General features: G+C 39.8%; 1 protein-coding gene across 1 annotated transcript; it reads left to right on the top strand.

Moving 5' to 3' along the window:
* The first annotated feature begins 811 nt into the window (after nucleotides 1–811).
* GPNMB (glycoprotein nmb) lies at nucleotides 812–19,375 on the top strand. Its single transcript, XM_009570852.2, has 11 exons — nucleotides 812–1,037; nucleotides 6,041–6,190; nucleotides 6,916–7,059; nucleotides 8,374–8,553; nucleotides 9,404–9,562; nucleotides 10,023–10,331; nucleotides 11,527–11,649; nucleotides 12,366–12,468; nucleotides 13,376–13,581; nucleotides 16,103–16,190; nucleotides 16,941–19,375. Exons 1-11 carry the CDS (start codon nucleotides 968–970, stop codon nucleotides 17,092–17,094), a joined length of 1,686 nt encoding a protein of 561 aa, XP_009569147.2. The 5' UTR covers nucleotides 812–967; the 3' UTR covers nucleotides 17,095–19,375.
* The last annotated feature ends 652 nt before the right edge of the window (nucleotides 19,376–20,027 follow it).

Below are 20,027 nucleotides of genomic sequence, written 5' to 3'. Positions count from 1 at the left end.
CTCACCAAAGCATATTCTTTGCTGCAAACAAAATCGAGAAACTTCATGAGGCCACTGGGGTTGCAATGAAATTCAAGTGCCGCACTGCCTGCGGAGGAACACCTGGGCTGGTGAAACACGTTGAACATGAATGTGAACCACTAAGTACAGTGTTTGCCAATCCGTCTATATTACCCTTCTCCTCCTGAGCCATCGATTACACCTCATTAGTAGGTTGAGCGGTAAAGTCTTCTTTCCTTTAACTCTACACCCCATGAAGTATATATAATGAAGTACATTGTCATGGTCATGGCATATCGTGAGCCAGATACTCACTGGCCCAGTTCTAAACCTGGGCATTTATATGGTGCAAATCTGGGTGGATGGTACACGCATGCACCCACTAAATGTTTAAATAATGTTTTCCTTAAGAATAAACTCTGGTTGGGAGCCAAGACCAGCGATGTGTTAGAATTGGCCAGTCTCCATTTAGTTTACAGCTGTTGCCCAGCATGTGGGGAGAAACACATGCTCTAGTAGCGATGGGTCCATCAAATGCAGTGAGATGTTGCAGTAACACTTGCAGATCAGGCCGGGGCAAGAGTTAATTTGGATTTCTGGAAATAAACGTTCCTAATTTAAAAACAAATTAAATGCAATAATTGATCATGGTGCAAAACTAGTATAAAAATGCCTGTGAGGTAAATGGTGTGGCTCTAAACAGGTCTCTCAGAAATCCCAGGGAATGCTGCAAGCAAAAGAGTGAGTCATAAGCACATGAGCTGAAAGAAGCTGAAGACAAAATCATGCATCTCTGCTTAATTCCATCACATGATGAGTCCTGGGGCCCTTCATTTAATCGGAGAGCAAAGCAGCGGAGAAACTTCATTCTCACTTCTCAGTGGGGACCAGAGGAGTTACCGTGTGCAGGCACTGGGCACTCTCTGCTCCTCTGCGCACGCTGAGCAGACGCAGAGCCTCCCGCACCATGAGCAGTGTTCGCCGCCACCTCGGATTCCTGCTCCTGGCTGAAGTGGTGCTGTGTGCTGCTGCCACACGTGAGTGCTTCCTTCACCCTGTCCTCTCTCCCTGCCTCCTCGGGTTCAACAACCTGAGCCAGAGCAGTAAAAACAGTTGCTCCAGTGCAGCTGTTACTGGAGCTGTGCTTGGGAACCAGTAGGCAACAACTAGCTTCACCTCAGGGTTGGCTGGCTTTGGGTAGAAGTGTCACCTGAGCTGAAGTATTGTGCTGAGAGCTGCTCAGTTTTCTAATTCCTGCACTTCCAGAGCTGACCAGAGTATGCCTTGGCTCAATTAATCCAATTTCTAACGTTTCCTCAGTCCTCAGCTCAAGCATGGCTCAGAATGCAGATGCAGCATGGACTTCTCCCAGTTTGCTAGCTGAGCTGTGGCTGGGAGAGACCAGGTCAGAGGTAGTCCTCCCCACTGACACCCAGACCTGTGGATCCCCATCCTCAGGGAGCCCAGTCAAGGAATTAGATCCTCAGACTATGGTAGGCAGGCACTGGACTGGTCCTCTGATGCTTTCTAGGCTGTCAGTTTGGCTCAAGTCTTAGGTAGACTCCCCAAGCTGAGGGCTGTGAACCCAGAAATGGAAGTTTAGGCTCAAATTCCAGAATCTACAAGATGGAAACTGAAGACCTCAATGGCTGTGGTCTAGCTGAGCATCCATCTACCCTTGTGCATGTCTCCAATGGGAAACAGTAATGTATGTAGAATTGGGCCAGTGCATATTGGTATTTACTAGGGACACTCCCAGCCCCCGAAGATTTATAGCCCCAGAGCTGCCTCTGTCAGATGCAAAGTCATTATATTTAGCAGGTTTTACTGGGCTTTTGTTCCATCAGTTCATGCACTTAGGCTTTGATTGCAACCTGTGTAAATTTTTGGCACACACAACATCCTGCCAGCAAGAAATTTCACAACTTAACTGTGCCTTACACAAAGAAATACCTCTTATGCGCTTAGAACCTGTAACCAGCTGGTTTCATTTGATTCTCCTTAACTTTTGTACTTTCAGAAATAGTAACAAATTGCTTCTTCCTCCATGCTGTTCATGATTCTGTTTTTATATTCTCCTCTGTCACCTCTTCTCCAGGCTCAAGACACGGTCTATTTAGCTGTTCCTCAGATGGAAATGATTCCATTCCTTTGTAACATCCTCGCCACCTTTCTCCTTATTTTTCAGTTCTCTTATACCCTGCTTGAGCTGCAGAGAACAGAGCAGCGTACAGTATTCAAGACATGAATAAACCTGGAATTATACAATGCTGTAGTGACATTTTCATCTTCATTGTCTGTCTTCTAGCCTTTTCCTAGTTTTTCAACTACTAATGAGCACCGCATTCAAAACTGTAACGATCTCATTTCTGAGCAGTGACAGCTAGCTTAGAGCCCCTCGTTCTGTAAGTAAAGTTACATTTACCTATGCTGAATTCCATATAGTTTTATTCTTGAGTCATTGACTCTCATGCAGTCCTCCTCTCTACTACTTTAAGACAGTGCCTTCAGCAGATTAGAGAGCTTCACTGTTTACCTGTTTTCCATACTGTGAACACTTTAAATTTTTTCAACAGCTGAGAAAACTGGGCACTTATGCCTAACTTTTTTTTTCATATATAATAACCAATTATTTATTCATGTGAAATCCTTCATTCTTATCCCACGGTAATGTAGCTCCTTTATGTGCCTTCAGTGAGGGACCTCATCAAATGCCGTCTGGAACTCAAGCAGACTGTAACAAGCAGGTCAGCTTTGTTCCCATGCTCTCTGGCTCCCTCAGCGAAACTCAAATATATCTGAGAGGAATGTGCTCCTTTTACGGCATATCATATTAATCCACTGTATTTGCTAATTCTGTTCTTCGCTGCTTTTTCTACCAGCTTGTCCAATCTGAGTCTCAAACTTTTCGTAATCCTCTAAATCTTCCCTGGAAGTGTTTTTAAAAACTGTCACCACGTTTGCCAACATTTGTTTCTCAGCCACTAAAGCAGTTTTAAGCAAGATGTTACATGTTATGGTTAATAGCTCATTTATTTCCCTCTTTCGTAACTTCCATACTTTTTGAGCCACTCTTTCTAGCCAATTTCTTCATTTTGTTGATTTGTTCTATAATAACTTTATTTGTGGCAACACTTCATTTTGAGAGAGATTCTCAATCGTTACAAAGAAAAAAATCTAACCCAGAAACCTTTTATGTTCCTCCATAATGTTCCATATGTTTTACGGAAACTAGCATATTGATTTCTGTGCCATCCTTTTATCTTCCCTAAATGCTTCTTCTGTACCCACATCATCTTTTGGCCCTCCAGACTTTCCGGCAAGCTTTCCATTACTTTCATATTTGAAAAGAAAATTAATTAGGAGTTTTTATGGGTTTGCAAGTTATTCCTCAAATTCTCTTTTTTTTTTTCATCCTGCTTTATTATCTTTCTATATGTAACTTTGGAGCGTTTATATTATTTTCAGTCTTTTTAGCTTGGCTGTAACATCAGCCTTTTTATTTCTAATACACTTTCATCCGCTTTAGCTTGGTCATCTCTTTATTGCTGTTTTTCTAACATCACCTTTCATTCTCTGTTTTGTGGCTAACACACTATCACAGGAAATGCTGAACTTTTTGTCATTGCTACATTTTTCACCACAATGAAAAGCAGAATGAGAAAGTCAATCAGAGCATAAGACTTTTTCTCCTATGACCATCTCACCAAAACTGTTACAGTAATCGTTTTCTTGGAGTGTAATATTACTCTGCCTATTTTGAACTGAATAGCGCTAATTTTGGTTATGACCAACATCTGCTCTTGAGTTGTTTTTCATTTTTAAAGAACTATGTGAAAGCTTTTTGTTCCCTTAAATTCAGCAACTGAAAATCTTCAATTCCATGTGTTAGAGAAAGTAGTGCGGGAGTCTTCGCTCATCTGAAAAAATGTATTTGTCTTGCCTTGAAGCTTGTGAAATTTTTTTATATTCAATGGAAATAAACAAAGAACATCACGGAGGCACAGAAATGCCTAAGGAACTTGTGATTTAGATGCAGTGACCACAGTTACTACCAGTATTGGACAAGAAAATTACTTCTGAATTCAAGAACTATCACTGAAAAATCAAAACTAAAAGCATTTATAAAATTCAAAGTGCTCCAGCTCTTTTTGATTAATTGAACATTTAGGGGAAAAAAACAATGATTGAAATGATGTTTTGATCTGACAAAATCAAAACATTTTTATTCATTAAATAATTTTAGATAAAATCAAAGAGAATGGAAAATGAAATTAGGAAAACTCACTAGCCATTTACTTTCAAATAACTTTCAAAACATTAATTTAATGACATAAAATGTAATTGAACTTGATAAGCCTTTGTGAAATACTTTTATAGTTGCTAATCTGTTTCTTTCCTGTAAAAAGTTTCTGAAGGACAATATTACTCAACTCTTCCTCTGACCACAACAGAAATAAATACAGCATGTGATACAGTCTTGGAGGAATACTCCAAACAGTAAATACCAGTCATGATATTATGCCTTGCTCACATTAAAATACATTAAATCTACAGGAAAGACCTGATTTAATTGATTCATGTGAGACGGTGTGGAGTTCCTGTAGAGCAAAAGAACATGAGAGAATATATCTCTGAGCGCAGAATCTGTTCTTTTCCTGAAATCTTTCAGTCCCCAACAGTTAAGAGACTGGGGAGAGAGCTACCAGCATCAGTTCAGAGTGACCATTGAGATGGGACTGGACATGGGATGTCCCTCTTGCTTAGCAGCAGTCTCGCTGGACAATAAAACATAAAGAGACAACAGCTCCTGTGTCTTTGTTGGTGCCATTTCTCCAGTTCTCACCTGCAGTAAAATTAGGAGTCACATGCATGTAAGACCATGCTTAGACTGGCTACACCTGCTCTGCACGTTTTCCAAAACTTGGAGGAATTCCAGCACAGCCGGTTACGTTACAGCACTCAGGGTCATTTCTGCCCTTCCTACAGGTCTCTACATTGTCCTTAAAATCATCCAGCTCTTTCTTGTGCTTGGGTATAAACCTCAAAAGCATTCAGCATTACCTACCCTTAACATAAAGCCATGAAAAGCAGAAGAAATCCTAACTCCCTTGATGTTGTGACACACCCAGCAGTTACCTGATTAACATGACAGAGTTGTTTAAAGCCCCCAGGCTTTAATGGAACTCTGCCTATGAGCCTATTTATGAACATATTTTTATGGCAACCTACAGTGGTTGACATGTTCCTACAGGTTACTTGTATATTTACTTCGCTTTACATTATGTGTACTCCGTGACAAAAAGAAGGATCCTAGAAGGCCTGGGAAAAGTTTGAGCCCATAATCTGTAGTAATATGAGAAAGAGGTTATTAAAATTATTTAGTATCTGAGACATTTTAAAGTAACAGGCATGAAGCTAATATGTTTTGCTTGTTATATTATAAACACATTGAATTTACTATTCAACTCTAAATTTCCTTTTCTGGAAATACCAGTTTCTGTTACGATTGGTCCCATCCCTCCCACTCAAACCACCAGCCAGCTCACCAAAAGAAGCTTCAGTGGGTCAAAATTAAGTCCTGGCATAACTTCCAGTAGACCACAACTCCAACACAGAATGAACTTATTCTGCCAGCCTTTTACTCATAGATTTGTTACCAGGCAAGCAAAATGAAATCAGGAATCAAGCAACTTTTGTACTACTAGCCTGATTGTTGCAAGGTTATGATGTCCATTCATACAAACAATTACTCTGGTATGGTCAAAATGCTGCAAAATGTATTATTCTCTCTCAGAAATGCTTGCAATAGTGCAAGTAGAAAAATCTCCATCTGTCAGTGGTGGAATTGTTTTATGTTGGTTATAGTTGACGTGTTTACAGCTGTGAAGATAAAATTCCATAACTTTTTACTGGTGAAGACTTTTCTAATCACTACAAGAATATGGTCATAATAAGAAGGCGGTTCAGCACAAGAGCAATGTCTTCATAGGGCAGTAGGGAAAATGCTATTACATTGCATGTTGCTTTTCCTCTCTAGAGTTTCGAGATGTGCTGAGCTACGGAAGAACTTCTCCTGTCACATCCTACAAGAAGCTACAAGGCTGGTCTAGTGATCAAAATAACTGGAATGAAAATCTTTATCCTATCTGGGAAGAAGGAGATCCCAGATGGAAGGACAGCTGGAAAGGTAACTGCATATATATAATTCAAAGACAATGAGAAAATTGGCCAGAAAATCCACCTCACCTAAAAGTGCAGCTGCTATAGTGCTTTTTCATAGGTGAAATATCCACTACTGCTGCAAGGAAAAGCAAAACAGGGATGATTTGCTTTCATGCCATCCTCAGTATGTTGTCTGAGGGAACAGAACAGTGAGTTCAGTAAAGGTTTTCCCATGACTCACAGTCTCAGATGTTAGTATTTATTAAGAAGTATTGATGGCAAATAGGACAATCCTCTAGGACAATCTGTTATTCAAAAGATGCTCCTACAGGGCAGGTAGCTTCAACTACTACCTCAGTAGGGCATTGTGGGCCTCAGTTTGACAGCTTTGGTGAAGACACTATTTATTATCATCTGGTCTGAGCTGAGGTCTAAAGGCTGATTCCTGGGGAGAAACAAACAATTCACCTTTGGAATATATTGACCCTCATGGGTAAAAAAACCCCTCATATTCTTAGCTCTAAGAAGGAAATGAATGACAGACCAGTAAGTGATGTGGGGGATACAATGAGATCCTCTGATTGTTCTAAGTTGGGGTTTTGATGAGAGTATAAGTGACTTAGGAGCGCAAAACCCCTTGGAAACACAGGACTCGGTAAAGCATTCCTAGTGCACACAGTGCACAGCTGAACGTAGCTGCTGCTCTGATGCATCCTTCACTGCAGTGAAGACCAATTTTCTTTTCCACAGGTGGAAGGGTGACAGCCAAATTGGAGACTGATAGCCCAGCACTGGTAGGATCCAACGTGACCTTTGTTGTGACTCTCCATTTTCCCAAGTGCCAGAAAGAAGATAACAATGGCAACATAATATATGAGAGAAACTGTACCCAGGGTACGTAACAGCAATGTCCCTGCACTATACACGCTTGATTATGGTGCTGGTGTGAACATGTCATGACCTTTTGAAAACAACAGAAGCACATCCTATGAACACTTTTAATCGGTAACTACACTCGTATGTAACCAGTGCCACACTAGTTTCTTTCCTCAGAAGATCACTGTGGTATTTTTACTGTTCTGCACTCGCTACATATAATGACCAGGTAATTTAAGATCGGCCCTCACTATAAAATTGCCTACCCAAAACAGTGACGTTAATTTGGCTCCCTAACAAAGCTGTTACTGCTTTTCAGCTCAATCACAAGGTTGCTCAGTCACAAGGTTGCAGAGTCACACTGTTTTCTTCCACATCTATAAAGCTGACAGTTTATAAAATGGAGATTTTTTTTCAATTAGGAGTTGTAGAAGTCACTGTCATCTGTATTTTGAAAAACTCCCAAGAAAGAGTAAATCTCATATTCCCACAACTTAACAATTTAAAACAAACAAGAAAATCAATCACTTAAAAATCAATCAATCTTTTCATCAGAGAATTGTCCCTTTTCATCCTGTTTACTGTTACCTGGAGAAAAAAAGCAATTGTAATTCCAGTGTTTGAAGGTGCTGGATCCAGAGTGAAACAGGCTGTTGTACCTTTCTTTCTCTGAATTCACAAATGTTCAACAATTTTTTTTACCAACCAAAAGTAAATTTCATTTCAAGGCATATCAGCAAATTTTTTGATAGCCCAAGTTCTACTTTTTGACTGTCTAATGTTTTGTTAACCACTGATATCCACTCTCTGCTTACTATCTGTTGTACTGCTTGGGGAAGGAGACAGCCTTTTTATTGTTCAGAAAGGAACCAAAATTCATCTCTAAGTTATTTAAAGGTGCCTTAGAAAACTCTTCTGACAAAACAAACTAAGTCACTTCCTCATATTGTTTCCACAGCTGCCACTTCTTAAAATTTTAGATTCTGCTTGCCAAACGTCCAGGCAGCCCCACTAACTCCAGTGAAACAGTACTGTCTTGTGTAGGTGACAGCAAATTTTAGGCAAGCAATTTTAAATATTGTCTGACCCATGAGACAGTAATTTTTTTTTTTATTTCTAAATAAAACAATGCCAAGCTAGAACAATTTGGTATTTACACTAAAACCCAAATGAAGCACAATCTTAGAAAAAACAAATGTCAGTCTAAAAATACCTCACTTAACCTCTTGTTTAAAAGCAACTGCTGATGTAAACTGAGGTATCTGCCTCCTGCTTCCTGACTTCCTGCACATTTCTCAGTTGACTCAAGACGTGTCTTATTTCTACACTTAGATCCTCCAGCCTCTGAAGATCAGCAGCTCTATGTCTACAACTGGACTGACTGGATTGACAACTGTGGCTGGGAAAACTGCACAAGTAACCACAGCCATAATGTATTCCCAGATGGGAGACCTTTCCCTCATTATCCTGGCTGGAGAAGAAGGAACTTTGTCTATGTGTTTCACACCTTTGGTTAGTACGACAACACATTCCTTGGTTTGGCTGACGCTGCAAAGCTTATATTCACTCTGTACACTTACTCATTTGTCAACTATTAAAAGTCCCTTAAAAAGGATTTCATACTCGCTGCCACTTCAGATGCTTAAATTTAAGAGAAAGCATAGTGCTGTATACCTTCCAATCAGTTTAACAGGGTAGCACTTCTTGCCTCTGGGGAGAAGGTGAAAACTGACACTGACTGTGTGGTACTGATTTTCAGTGTTTCCAGCTCTTCAGTACATAACAGTTAGACTGTCCTTGACATTGGTGACATACTAAATCTTAGTGTCCTAAGTTAGCTTGGCTAAATCTGTATTATCATCAGTCTCAGCATGAGTAATAATAATAATGTGGAAAAGTTTTACATAAAGGTGATACTACCTACTCAATCAGCTGTTACAAAGGCAGGTAAACAAAGGGCTCTAGGGTATGAAGTAAGAGGTATATCTTCTTGCTACACTGAAAGCATACAAGCACAAGATCCCTTAAAATGTCTGAGAGGTAACACGATACACTAGATAATTCTAATAACAATGTAGTTGCTTTGGAGAGATGTAGATCCCTTGGGAAATGCCTTTACTTAGACCAGTGAAATCTGGGACATCTTTCTGACATCTTCCTAAAAACACAGAAATAAAGGGAGTAAATACACTGTAAAAGTATCCAGTTCTCCAAAACCACCTGCCAGATAACTAAAAGACAATTCTAAACTATTCATTTTGATTTAGACAATCCAGATTTAGAAAATTCAGAGAGATATTGTTTCTCTTAAAATAACTTTTAGCTAGGCTAAAACACACTATAAGTTGATGTTCTGTTTCAGGTCAGTACCACCAAACAACTGGACGATCCTCAACAACGTTTTCGGTCAACACAGTAAATATCACTCTCGGCCAACATGTGATGGCAGTATCCATTTACAGGAGAGGGCACTCAACATATGTGCCAATAGCAAGAGCAAGTGCCACTTATGTTGTAACAGGTGAGTGTGCTGAAATAATTTATGATAAAACATCGGGCAAATTTGTTGTCTAGATGTTAAAAGAATTCAGCACAAGAAACATCTGACACAAAAAGATGACATTGGCCTGAGCAAGGTTTCTAATATTAATGTGGAATCACCTTGAGTAGTATAATTTACCTTTGTATCTAGCACGGCTGTGACATTTCTACTTTGTAATGAGAAGTTATTTATGAGAGGAAATGCAATCTTCCATGGATGCCTGTGATTCCTCATTTGTTCCCATACTGTTCTGATTAACTGTTCCCTATTGACATTCACTACTTGGATCAGTAAGTCAAATTAAATTAGAAACCCATGTTACAGGTATTAACGTCTCATGTTCTGACTGTTGCTGTTCAGGGCCTTTGAAGCTATTTGTAGTTTGCAGCCAGGTATATGTATGCTTTATTTTATATTACTTTTTTTTTTCCCCCTCCAGACAAAATTCCAATATTTGTGAGTCTGTTCCAAAAGCATGACCGCAACATCTCAGACTCCATTTTTATCAAAGACTCACCAATCACATTTGACGTGAAGATCCACGATCCCAGCTACTATCTTAATAATTCTGCCATCACCTACAAGTGGAACTTTGGAGATGGAAGTGGCTTATTTTTAGTCAGCGGTTCCACTACAACTCACACCTATACTCTACAAGGAAACTTCACTCTGAATTTAACTATCCAAGCCATTATACCCGTACCTTGCAGTCCAGTAACACCCACTGTACCACTGCCCACCTCTGCAGGTAAGAGTTTATCAATATTAATAGTGGTATTATTAATAGTGATATTAGGAGCTACACTAAAACTTCGAAGTCTAACATTTGAAGTTTGTATCTTTAGAAGTTTTACTACCACCAATGAAAGAGCTGTAAGGTTCTGCAAACCCTCTATAAATTGGTTGACAGACAGAATAAAGAAGCATAAACTCTTCCATTCTATCATAGGCACCATTTAACATACTCCACATCCAGTTCTACCACCATAGTGTCAGTTTACAGAGGTCTTCAGGTGGACATGCAGCATATATAAATTTGCTTTCATACCTTCTACCATGGCAGGTCAAGTGGTTTTAGCCTTGCCTACTCAGGGTCATCTTCTGAAGTAAGATGTAAATTTTAAGTGAGAAAGAGGTACTTTAGAACATTCGTACAGCCCGTTCCTTTCTGGTTTGCATTAACTTCCACCCAAAATTAAATGAGATTGGATTGAACTAGAAAAAACTCATATTCCAAAATAAAGGATTTCCACATGGCATTAACCCAGAATGGCTTTTCCACTTAATATTTATGCACTATTGTATTTCAGAATAACTTTCATTATGTTCAGCATTGGTTTATCATCTTAGAGGGTTTTAAGGTTAGGAAAGGCCTGCAGTTTCAGCCTGGGTAGTTATAACACTACTACTATTAAATTGTAAATGTGGCTATACTTTTCAAATTTCAGAATTTTAATATGTGCTTTTACCAAAACATTGAGTGAGAATGAAAACTGAAAGGAAAGATATAATTTTCACCACTTCCTCTCCACCTTTTTCCACCAGCTGTAACGTAGAGCACTGGGAAAATACTTGCCTTTAAAAAGAGCATTTTAAACCTTTTATTGGCCTTCAGATTCCTTCTATAATCAATTTGGGAATTTTAAAGAAGTGTTTAATTATATCAAACCTTGCAATCTTACTTTTATTTCACAGAGATGAGTCACTAGCAAGGTGGCATTTAGAGTGAAGCTACCCAGGCCACTCCAAGGTTCTACAGCTGGCATGTGTGTTTTCTTTAAGGCTTTTACTGTGATCCCATACAGATACACACACAGCTCCAAACCAAAGCCACTAATGACCTATGTAATGAAGCAGTTGAAATATATGGCCATGTTCAGAGTACCTCTAAGCAGAGCTTGTTCTGAAGCTGCATATCTGTTCCTTTTCCCTCACCTCAACAGTAACGGCTGGAGCATCTTCTAATTCAGACTCTTCTACCACTCTTGAGTCAATGGAAGATAATCCTGATGGAGGTTGCCATATTTACAGATACGGTTACTACAGAACTGGTATCTCTGTTGTAGGTAAGGATATGGGTCAACACCTGAACAGACAAATAGGACTAATAATGTACAACAATATATGGTAGAGATAACATCTATTTAGGCTCCCTTTTATCAAATACATGAGACTCACAATAAGATCCTTCTATTGGACCTAGCTGGTATTTTTAAAGATTAACGTACAGGCAGCTAACTAGATGACTTTGGTTTCTTTATGCACTATGTCAGGACCTAGCAGCAGAGGTTACGAGCCTGGACCTTGGTCTGGATGCCTGCTGATGACTGCCTCCCTGCTACACATGGTGTTTCCAGTCACTTGAGCTGGAAAACAGCTGGTAGGGATGTGCAATACATCACTACTTTCTACAACATCAGCTTCTGAACCTGCCATGCCTGAAACATACTGGCTCAGGGGGGCATGAGTGGTGTCACATAAGGTTGAATCGCCCTTGGTATACACAGAAGTCATGGGAAGTGGAATGGGGATGTGATTTAGTGAAAAAAATAACTAAACAATAATAATAGAAAAACAAAGCAGAGTAGAAAGGAGCAGCCTCATAGGGAAAGCACTGGAAACGTTCTCAGCTTTCAAACTCTTTAAGAGAAGTGCTAAGGAAGGGAGGAAGTTATGGAAAACAAGACCAGAACTGAGCATCAGCCAAACACTTGAGGTTCTGTACACACAGACTTCAGGGCTTGTCATGTGTCCTACCACTGACATCTGTTTCCTCTCCCAGAGGGAATCCTTGAGGTAAATATTATTCAGATGACGAGCATTCAGAGAACAGAAAGTCAAGCTGAAAACTCACTGGTTGACTTTGTTGTTACTTGCCAAGGGAGGTAAGTGTGTGAATGAAACTGTCAATCTTCCCTCTTTAAAAATAATTAGGTGCTGGAACGCTGTCTGCACCTAGATGCAGCTGCATGAACAGAAGTTGGGAACTGCAGTGTTTCTATTTCTTGACTGGAACTAAAGATAATGAAAACCTCATTTGTAAACTATGTCAATAGAGGCTACTGCCAGGCTCTTAGGATTCGGAACAAATGTCAAGTGTCAGTAAAAATAAGAGAACTACATAGTGGGGAGAGACAAGTCTATATTTTCCTGGCCAAGACAAGATTTCAGCACTTACCGTAAAATGGGAAGCTGTCTACTGAAATTGGAAGGAAACCCTTTCTTTTTGGCCATGATTTTTTTGACATTTGGAATAAACGGGTGTGTCCAAGCACTTTCTTGGATAGGAAAACATTGCAAGGATACTCCTAGCTCCTAGAAGGGGATTAGAGTTGAGAGGACTAAGAAGTACAAGAATAGATTTGCTAATGCAACTGGAAAACAGTTAACTTCTCATAAGTTAGCATTTACTTTTTCAGCACATGATACTACATAAAAGAACCTTCATTCTTAATGAAGTGCATTAAGGGTAATGGACTTTATAAGCTGATTCAAGGCAGGTAATTCTGTGATCACCATAAAATGTTAAATGGTATGTAAAATGAGCAGATAATTTTATAGATAGTATATATCCATTTTATATAAATTCCTTGTGTACATATAAATAAAATGTATAGGTATGCATAAAATATATATATATATATAAAAGGTATTAACACTCTTAAATCACTATAGTGCCACTGATTTCAGTAAACAGGCACCAGGATAAAACTGGGGCATCAGTGCAATGTGTCTATGAAGTGGGTTTACAGCAGTCCACAAACGCAACGTGTTCTCTCTTCCCATCCCAAGTCTCCCCACAGATGTCTGCACAGTAGTTTCTGACCCCACGTGTCAAGTGTCCAAGAGTATGGTATGCGACCCTGTCATCATCACTGATGAATGCTTACTCACCATTAGGAGAGCTTTTGAGGAACCTGGAACATACTGTATAAACATCACCCTGGGAGATGACACAAGTCAAGCCCTTGCTAGTGCACTGATTTCAGTTAATGAAGGTGAGTCCACACAGAGCAGATGCAGGTCATCTGCCAATAGTTTCTCCCTGTAGTCGTTTCCCTGCAGGAGAGAAGAGCACAGGAATTGATATGGGATTTTTACTATGCCTAGGGGCCTCAACTGAGACGCGTCAGCTTGTGTGAGAGTTCATGCAAAGGCAAAGAGATGATTCTTTCCCTATGGGAATTTTAGAAGCTAGAACTTGGTTTGATTCATGTTTACAATCTGATAAATACAGTAATTATACAAACCCTTCAGTATCAGAGGATATGAACAGTTCTTAAACCGTAATGTATTTTTTGACAGAATAACTCTGTTGGGCAGAAAAGCAGATGGGGGACAGGCCAGCCAGCCTGCTCCACCCATGGAGAAATAGGAGAAACAGAGAGGAATTGAGCTGACCAGGCTACCCTGGGCCCTCTTTGTAGCCCATTGACCTTGACCAGTTTTCTATTTCTCCATGAAGATAAGATGAATCAGGTTCTGGAAAGATCTGTGTAACATTCATTGACTGCGGAATACGCCCAGGGTGGCTATTTCAGAACATGAAATGTTCACCCCTTTAACTCCTAGGTTCACATCAAGATCAGTAAGTTATCTATCTGCTCTGTTTTTTATTTCACACATACAGCATGTGAACTATTTTCTCCCAGATCTTCTACTGCAATTTCAATGACCTGTACTTTAAGTGTAGAGCTCTGTTGGTTGGAAGAGAATCACTGTCTTGCTTACGGTTATCCAAGCAGTCTTTGACAGAACTACTTTGCCTCAGTCACAAGTCTAAATGATCATGCTTTCTCTCTGTTCCCATTCCATTGCCTTTCTGACCTCCTGCTACAACGTTTCTACTGACTTTTCTTAAGTTTTTAATTACTATTAGCCAAGCAGCAGACCCTTTGTAGTCAGTTGCCACAGTATTTTTGGCAGATTTTATTTAACCAAGGGATAAATTTAGATCTACCTAAATTAGTTCATAATGACTAAGGCATAACGCCTGACCTATGAGTGCATTCCAGTTCCTAAAGATGAAAATAAGCATGTAGTAGGAGTTTTCAAAACTATTCACAGAACTTAACTTTAGCCCAACAAGGCTGGTCTCTCTAGGTGTCCTTTAGAGGACAAAGCTAAGTCATGCTTTGGGGTTTCCACTATAATCAAAGGAGAATCAGGATCTAAGAGAGGTTGCTACTTTGAGGCACCTTCTAGAGAAGCCCATCTAACCTATGCACACATTTCTCATATGCCACAATTTTCCACTCATTTCAAGAGAATGCGAGTATTTATTAATTTCTGAGAATCCCATAATTTGTTGCTGGGGTAGTTGGTGCCTGAACATCTGCCCCTGGAAATTTGGCAGTACTGGGCCTGGCTTATGTAGGCATTGCACAAAACATCCACTCTTAACTTTCTTAAACTGCTGTCAAGTGGGTTGCAGCCCTATGATTGAAACCCATCACATCAGTATGTGTTGCTCAGCAAACTAGTCCAAGAAACTACCTAAAATAAGGCAAGTCCTTAAAGTCTCAGCAAAAATATTGTGTAAACCAGGAATGAGTCAAGCCTTCACAAACAATTGTATCTACAAACTGATAAATACATGAGGCACATGTACCAAGTAAATGGTAAACTCTGATATAATATCTCTATTTTTATAGACAGCAAATCTAAATTGACACGTGAAAAGCTAAGCCAACAGACACCTCTAGGTGATTTCATTACATAAACATTGTTGCTAATACGAAGACCAAGAATGTGTCTCAGTGTCAGTAAACTCAACAAAGGTATAGCCTGTGGACTGGAAAATCAAGATATTTAACAATTTTTTTTAAAAGAATACTTGCAATGATTTGGCTTCTTCCATCAGATATGATGGAATTAGGAGTACATGTGAGTCAGTGACATGCAGAGCCCAAACTTAATTTCCCAGAATGAGCGTGTTAAAATAGCAGAGCCCTCAGCTCTGGGATAAGGCAAACAAATTAAATCCATCAACCTCTTAGCCACATTCTGCCACCTCAGCTTATGGGAAAGCAACAAACACCAATATTTAAGAAACTTCTTTTTTACCCCCTTTCCTTGGCCATCATGCCTAAGAGAAAGCAGAAGCTGATTCTAACACTGAAACTTATAAAGACACCACATCTTTCATACTTTCAGTGTAAAGTTTCCCTAGCACAGCAGTTGGCAAGGAGCAAATTAGCCTCACCTTGTGGGCTGCCAGCAAGACCCTCTGTTCCCTTCCAAGCTGGAAGGGCAGCCGTGTGTCTCAGGAGCATTGTTCATATGAGAAAACTGGCAAAGCCCCACTCACACTCTGGTGGCACTGAAAATTATATCAATTAGGATGTGAAAGCACCACCTGCTGCCAAAGTCATGGACCTCCAATGCTTAGCATACTTAGAAATATTAAGTGTAAATTAATCGTTCACTGATCAAGTAAAAATGACACTTTCTTTACAAAACTTATCTCATTGAAAAAAACAAGGCTAATTTTTAATCAAACCTCTTTCTGAACCCTAGGATCATCATCAGGAACAACAGAAGGTGTCTTTATCTTCCTTGGTTTGTTTGCAGTGTTTGCCACCATTGGGGCTTTCGTCCTTTACAAGTAAGTTGCTAGCTTCTAGTATTAAAAACAGTTGAAAGAACTGTCATAATACCAGTTTAAATTAACAAAACCAAACAACTTAATTACCTATTTTTCTTGTTTCTTTTTTATTGTTGTTCACAAATATTCTGGTAAATATTAAAGAAAATGGGATTACTAGCTTAAGCCACAAAACCATTGCAAAATATGAAAATGTTATAGACTTTCATAGAAAATTACACTCTGTCTTCATAATCACAAATAGTAATACTAGAAGGCCTGCATGTAAGCAGTGAGTAAACTCAAACTGCATGATGTGATTTATATATGTAGTAAAGCCTAACAAATAGACATTTATAGCTCTAAAACTCTTACAAGAAATATTTGCAAATGACTGACAGATCAAGCATTAATCATCAAAAATTCTTCATTAAATAACTGACAAATTCAATAGGGGAAAAAGGTGGTGGGCATGCAGGAAAGCAGTTAACAGAAGCACGTCACTGCATTATGAGCTCATGAAACTTTAAGACTGCACCAAGACCCACAAGTCAAGAACATGTGCACCCTTCACAGTCAGCGGTGAGAAAGAATCACCTCCACAGAGCAGCTGTAGTGCCTTCTCATTCACCAGGCCTTAGTGACCGCTGCTGACCAGCAGCAGCAACCCATTAGATGGGATTGAATGAGAGAATAGATGTTACAAATATGTGATTAACTCTCTTACGCACTGAATGTCTTTCAACAACTAACTATGCCCATTCCTTGCAGGAGATACAAGCAATACAAGCCTATTGAGAGAAGTGCAGGACAAGCAGAGAACCAGGAGGGACTAGCTGCTTACCTCAGCAATTTCAAAGCTATTTTCTTCCATAGTAGCACTGAGAGAAATCCTTTGCTGAAAAGCAAACCAGGCATCGTTTAAACATGCAGTCTAACACTGACCTTTAGATTACCTACAGAACTTATATCTGAATTGTACTTTCATTGGGTTTTCTTGTTATAAAAAGCAGGGGGTAAGCTGAAAGTACATAGAGATGGGATGATAACTTTCTGGGGCTTGGTGCAATTAGAAATATTAAAATAGTCCTTCATAGGAAACAATGACATAGTTTTGAGAGCTTGCTGTCCTTGCTTGTGAGCTAGGATACACTATTCTGAATAACCAACTCCCCTCCACCTTATCTGTTTTCTTACTTATAGGTTACTTCTAAAACTAATCAGATCCGTAAACTGGAAGGGGGGGAAGGTTGTTTTTTTTTTAATTTTTTTTAACTAACTTGTAAATACTATGTCTTTATAAATAGATAGTTCAGTATAGCTGCTCACTGCCTTAGCAGGATTCATGCCTTTGCTAGAAAGAAAAAAACAGGGGGCAGGCACATGTTACATCTGTGGAATGAAACGTGCCATGGCATATTCCCAGGCACTGGGACCAAACTGCTGACACTGTTACACTGCTCAGGAGGTCCTAGCACAGTCCGTCCCCAGGACAGCTAGCTCCCCACCAAGCAAACCCCACGTTCTGAGAACCACCAGAGGCACTGCTCCCCACCCGGAGCCTGGCAGCAGCCACCCTGTTTTGTAGTGGTCAATAGCATGGATACAACATGAAGTACCAGTTGGCCTCAGGGCGATAAAAACAGGGCTGGACACATTTAGTTTCGTGCTGGACATGGCTACCAGTGCACGAGTCTCACTACACACCAGACCACAGACAACCAACAAGACTGATGAGGTCCATCTGTTGGCTCTCTAGTTAAAAATTCTACTCTGAGTCCCATGTAAAAACCTTAGATACAATTGCTGATGCTGTCTTTGTCTCCTTTGTTTCTGCTGGTCTTGAGACACTAGAGTGGTACCACTGCTCCCCAGAGGGTAGATAAGTACTTCATGGACCCTCAGCAAAATGAGGGTTGTAGCATTTGGCTCCATTCTTCCCTTCTCTTTCCACTCTGCTCTCTCCTGTGGTAAAAGAGACAGTAATTTGTGCTTGCTTCTCCATCCCTCTGTTTTTGACCACTTAACCAATATATGAACCCCCCAATCTAAATAAAGCACTTATGCTCCAGTATCTGGCTTTGCATGATGCAGCTTAGTGTAACCTTCTGCAAGAAAACTGACCAAAAAATGCTTTAAATGGTTCATTTTCCATAAAAGTCTTCCTGCTAATATTGAAGTTTATAATAAAAATGAAATTAACTTTCAGCTAGGAGCTGGGCAAATGACTTTATGCAACCCATTTCCAAGCACTGAGTTCTTTGAAAATCTATATAGCTAGCTTGTTTACCACGCCTCCAAACATCTCTGATACATACAGTTCACAGTTCCTGGTGCGAAATATAAGCATAAACACATTTTCCTGGTTTCTTAGCAGACCTGTCAAATGCTTATCATTCACAAGCTGAATGTAGACTTCACTACCACTTCTCCAGTGTGCATGGACATTGTCACATCACTTGAGGATATAAAAAAATGCAGATTGTGACATACCTAGGAGATTAGTTCTTTAGTTACAAAATTCAACAGCCTCTTGTTTTCTTTTGCTTTCAAGTTGTCCAGTAGTTTTAATTATTTTGTGGCCACTTCAGTCATATTATTAAAAGCACCGTATTTGCCATTGTTCCAGCTTCCTTATATTTAACATCCTACTATCTAACCATAAGAGGACACCTAAAACTATGCACTGATTTATACAGAAAACACATTTCCTGCAAAAATTACCACCTGAATGTTATGTGTGTCCTCTGTAAGACTGCTGGCAGAAAGAACTGTAATTCATATTTGTTGCTCTGGCTTGAGGCAGCTTAAGTCAAAGGCTTAAGTTGACCTGTAATGCAGCATGAAAAAATAAGGTCTGTCACAGCTATAATGCTTAGGATCAGCGATGACGCAAGCTACCACTGACCTAGACTATATGCAGAAAGCATCCTGTTTCAGCGAAAACTGCATGTTAGGAGCTCAGAGACATCTTAAGCTTTTACATACAAACCAGTTTTTAGGCATACTTTAAGAACTTTTTTATCCTTTAACCTAAGTATACAGAAGAGCTTGCACTATCTTCCATTTAATATCATGTCAGAATATCGATTTTTTTCTAATGTGATTATACCTTTTCAGCTGTAATTTCCATTTCATACATCTTTAATTTTACACAATGGAATCTAACTGCTACATTGACAAATAAACTATCTAATGACTTTGAAGAGTACATTTTCTTTGTCTCAGAAAGAGATACTGCCAGATAAGCAACTTGATGAGTTGCCCCATTACTGATAAAAACAGTTATCTACCTCCAGATAACACAAGAGATTTTGCGGCACCCCAAACCTGAGAAGTGGGGAGACTTTCTTAAAAACCAGACAACAGCTGAGGAACCCAACTGCTGAACAGATCAGGACACAAATGAACTTCATGTCCTGCAAAGGCAAGAAGAGCTGACAAAACACGGACTTGTCAATGTCAGCAAATGTTGTAAGTTCTGGAATCCTCAGCATAAGAAGGATATGGAGCTGTTGGAACGGATCCAGAGGAGGGCTATGAAGATGATCAGAGGGCTGGAGCACGTCCCGTATGATGACAGGCTGAGAGAGTCGGGGTTGTTCAGCCTGGAGAAGGCTCTGAGGAGACCTTATAGTGACCTTCCAGTACCTGAAGGGGGCCTGCATGAAAGCTGAGGGGAGACTGTTTACAAAGGTTTGTAGTGATAGGACAAAGGGCAATGGCTTTAACCTGGAGAGGGGCAGATTTAGACTAGACATTAGGAAGAATTTTTTCACTATGAGAGTAGTGAGGCACTGGCACAGGTTGCCCAGGGAAGCTGTGGATGCCCCATCCCTGGAGGTGCTCAAGGCCAGG

This window comes from Cuculus canorus, chromosome 2 (genome assembly GCF_017976375.1).
Source record: "Cuculus canorus isolate bCucCan1 chromosome 2, bCucCan1.pri, whole genome shotgun sequence".
Taxonomy (NCBI): Eukaryota; Metazoa; Chordata; class Aves; order Cuculiformes; family Cuculidae; genus Cuculus; species Cuculus canorus.
The sequence above is the reverse complement of the archived record's forward strand: the minus strand, read 5'-3'. Positions and strand labels throughout refer to the sequence as shown.